General features: G+C 52.8%; 1 protein-coding gene across 2 annotated transcripts in view; it reads right to left on the minus strand.

Moving 5' to 3' along the window:
* The window catches only part of LRCH2 (leucine rich repeats and calponin homology domain containing 2), a 37,361-nt gene extending 36,883 nt beyond the window's left edge, over window positions 1-478 (minus strand). For both annotated transcript variants that reach the window (XM_042825324.1, XM_042825323.1), the window contains exon 1: window positions 181-478. In XM_042825324.1, coding sequence (XP_042681258.1) covers window positions 181-478 — 298 coding nt within the window. The remainder of the gene's footprint in view (window positions 1-180) is intronic.
* Window positions 479-3,217: the final 2,739 nt, after the last annotated feature.

Genomic DNA, 3,217 nt, shown 5'->3' on the forward strand with positions numbered 1-3,217 from the left:
CCGCATCCCGCGGGCACCGCATCCCGCGGGCACCGCATCCCGCGGGCTCACGCACGGACAGCCCAGGTGTGATCGCCGCGTAACAAAGCACCGATGTGCCCCGCACCGCAGCGACGCGCCGCCCCGCGCCGCCCTCGCCCCACCGCAGCCCGGCAGAGCCCCCCCGTCGCGCCCCCCCACCTGCTTGCGTGGTGTCGCTCAGGTCGTAGCCGCTGCCCGGGAAGTCGCGCAGCTTCCTGCCGCTGAGGCAGAGGATGCCCGAGCTGCCCGCCTCCTCCAGGGCCCGGTCCAAGCTGCGCACCGTGTGAGGCTGCGGAAGGGTGGCCGCCCCCCAGTGCGGTCCGGCCGAAAAGGAGAGAGTGAGATGAGCGGGAATCCCCAGCCCCCCCGTCCCGTTGTTATTGCCGCTGCCGCCGCCGCTGCTGCTGCTGCCGCCGCCGTTGCCGCCGCCGCCGCCGCCCCCCTGCCCGGCCGCCATCTTCGCGCGGCGCAGCCCAGCCCCACAATAACAACAGCGGGGCCGCCCGCCGCCGCCGCCGCCGTCACTGCGCATGCGCCGCCGGGCCTGCAGGGGGAACAGGAGGGAGAGAGGAGACGGAGGAGGGGGCGTGGCTTCTCCGAGCTGCTCGGCCGCCTTCACCAATCAGAAGCGGGGAGGGGCGTGGCTTCGTGCCTTCCTTCTGCCGTTCTGACCAATCGGCGGCGAGGTGAGGGGGCGTGGCTCCCCGGGGCGCTGCCCGGTCGATGCTGATGGGAACCGGGCTGCGGTGGACCCCGCTGCCTTAATGAGATGCTAGAGGAAGAGTAATTATCTCTATTACCGTGTAATCTGCACTTGTTAGGTGCTGCATATTTATCTGCCAGAAATACCTCTAGAGCCATCATTAAGAAACAGTAAAAGAAAGGCTCCTAGACGCACGTTTTAATGCGATAGGCAGAATCTGCTTTTATGCTTTGATTCTCCTAAAGGTGCTTAAAAGGATAGTTGTACATACGTATATATATATGTGTGTGTGTGTATATATGTATATATCTGTGCATATATGTATTTTTATATATATAAATATATTTTTTCATGTGTACGTGCATCATGACTGATTTGGTGATCAAAGGGAAATTGCCCCTCCAGGCAGTATGGAAGAGAGCAGTGCTGTGTCAACAAGAGACTGCTGAGCTGTTATCAGTGAAATAAACAGCTTTATGGGCACTCTCTGACCCACACTCCATAGAACTGCATTAGCCGGGATCAGTACGGCGGCACTGAAGAGTGAAGGGCTTAATCCCTTGGTGCAGCAGTGTATGGGCTTTGGGATGTCTGTGTCACTGCAAACAGATTGGCTTTCCTGCCAGAGCACGCTGCCAAATGTGGAGGGGGAAGGGCTCCCATTGTCACCTGCAAATATTGTGGCTGTCTGCTTCGTTTTGCATCAGCTGTGGGTGCCGCTGTGGGATTCGTGCTCACAAATCTACCCGCTGGTCTGCCTGGAGCACAGTTCTGCCCTGGGAAAGCAAATCATCCCCTGGATTTACAGCAGGACAAGTCATACACAGCTGCAGGAACAGCGCTGCTGCTGCCTTCTGACGGGTTTCCAAGCAGGGAGGTGGAGGTGGAAGGAGCTGCCAGGCACTGCTGGGTTGTGCATGTGGTTGCATGTTCCTCAGGTATAGATTTGTGCTGGCTGACCCATGGGGGCCTCCCTCCTGCCCCTGCTGCCCTCTCTTACATTATGAACCAGCAATAAGCAAAACCACGAGTCATGAGTTCAGTGACTCCCCAGACCTCCATGCCATAATGATCAGCAAGCCACAGCTGTGCCATCCCTTGGTTTCTTCTGCAGAACAGAGTGTTTTCTTGTTGAACATGGCAGCAAAAAGGAATACAGGAAGATGTGGAAACGCTCAGATGTTGCAGTGTGACTACACAAGACAAACTATTTTTGTGCTGCCACACCACAGACAGAGGCTGTGTGTACAGAGACTGACAACTACCAAAAACCCCCCGCTCCCATGAGCAGCTTCCACTTTGAAAGTCTTTGTGGTTACCCACATCCTCTCTAGATAAAAACCCATAAAGAGATGACATCAACAAACATTAAGAGGCAGTGTTAGTGCCCTAGGGGGATGAGATCTAGAAAAGGCTTTGATCTGCCCAGCTTTCAGCATGGATTGCAAGCTGTGGCTGCTCACAAGACTCACAGTGCTGTTGCTCTGCGTATGGTGAGGCCAAGCCTTGTACCTCTGGAAGTGTCCTTCATCATCCTGCAGGCTGTGTCCCAGGTCAGATCCATGGCCGGGCAAGTGATAACGGCATCAAAGCCAGGCAACAGGAATCCTCCTAAGATGTCAGCACTGACCTTTCTTTTCAGCCTTTAGAGAATTTCTTTCTTGAAGCAATCAAATGCCAAAGCTTTCATAATGTTTTTGCTGTGTTTCATTATGAGGTGCCTCAGTCCTCTGACATGTGTAAGGCACAGAGATAACACATGCGTGGTTATTTCAGCACTCACATGATCCTTCTGCCATCTCCTTGGCTGCTCTTCAGTTTCTTCTCTCTTTGCACATCACTGGATGGCCTCTTCCTGATTGATATTGCTCTTCCTCTTCAAGACCCACAGCCTTACACAAGGAGATAAAATAATCCCCAAATAACCAGATTCCAGACTAAAATGGTATAATTTGGTCCACTGTGAAAGCAAAGCAAACAAACCAAATAGGTCGAAAGGCAAGTACCACACTGGGAGTGCTAAAGGGCAGTGATTTATCTGAAACATCATTTTGAAAGAGTTAGATATAACCCAAAATACTCCAGCATCTGATGATCCAATAGAAAAGAAGCAAGCAGGATTCCATCTGCCTGCTTTGGTGAGCAACAGATATTCTTAAATCTTTTATCTTTTGTATAGACCACAGTAAAACAGCAGATCCATTAATGAGAAGACTCCCAGTACTCTTTCCATAGGGAGCATCTGATTATTTTTGTACAGCTAGCAATGCTTCATTGAGCACCAGCGAATGCATTCCTGAAGGCAGGGGGGAGGAAGGGCAGCTCTTACCTCAAAGATAGCATTCTAAGTACCTCTTATTCCTATTTCATGGTGCTGCAGAGGCCTTTATCCTCAGCTGACCATTCTAGTGTGATTTTTAACAGGGTTTCACTCTCCTCTCCTCTCCTCTCCTCTCCTCTCCTCTCCTCTCCTCTCCTCTCCTCTCCTCTCCT

This window comes from Centrocercus urophasianus, unplaced genomic scaffold (assembly GCF_019232065.1).
Source record: "Centrocercus urophasianus isolate 14NV4802_14NV808 unplaced genomic scaffold, USGS_Curo_1.0 seq_24, whole genome shotgun sequence".
NCBI lineage: Eukaryota > Metazoa > Chordata > Aves > Galliformes > Phasianidae > Centrocercus > Centrocercus urophasianus.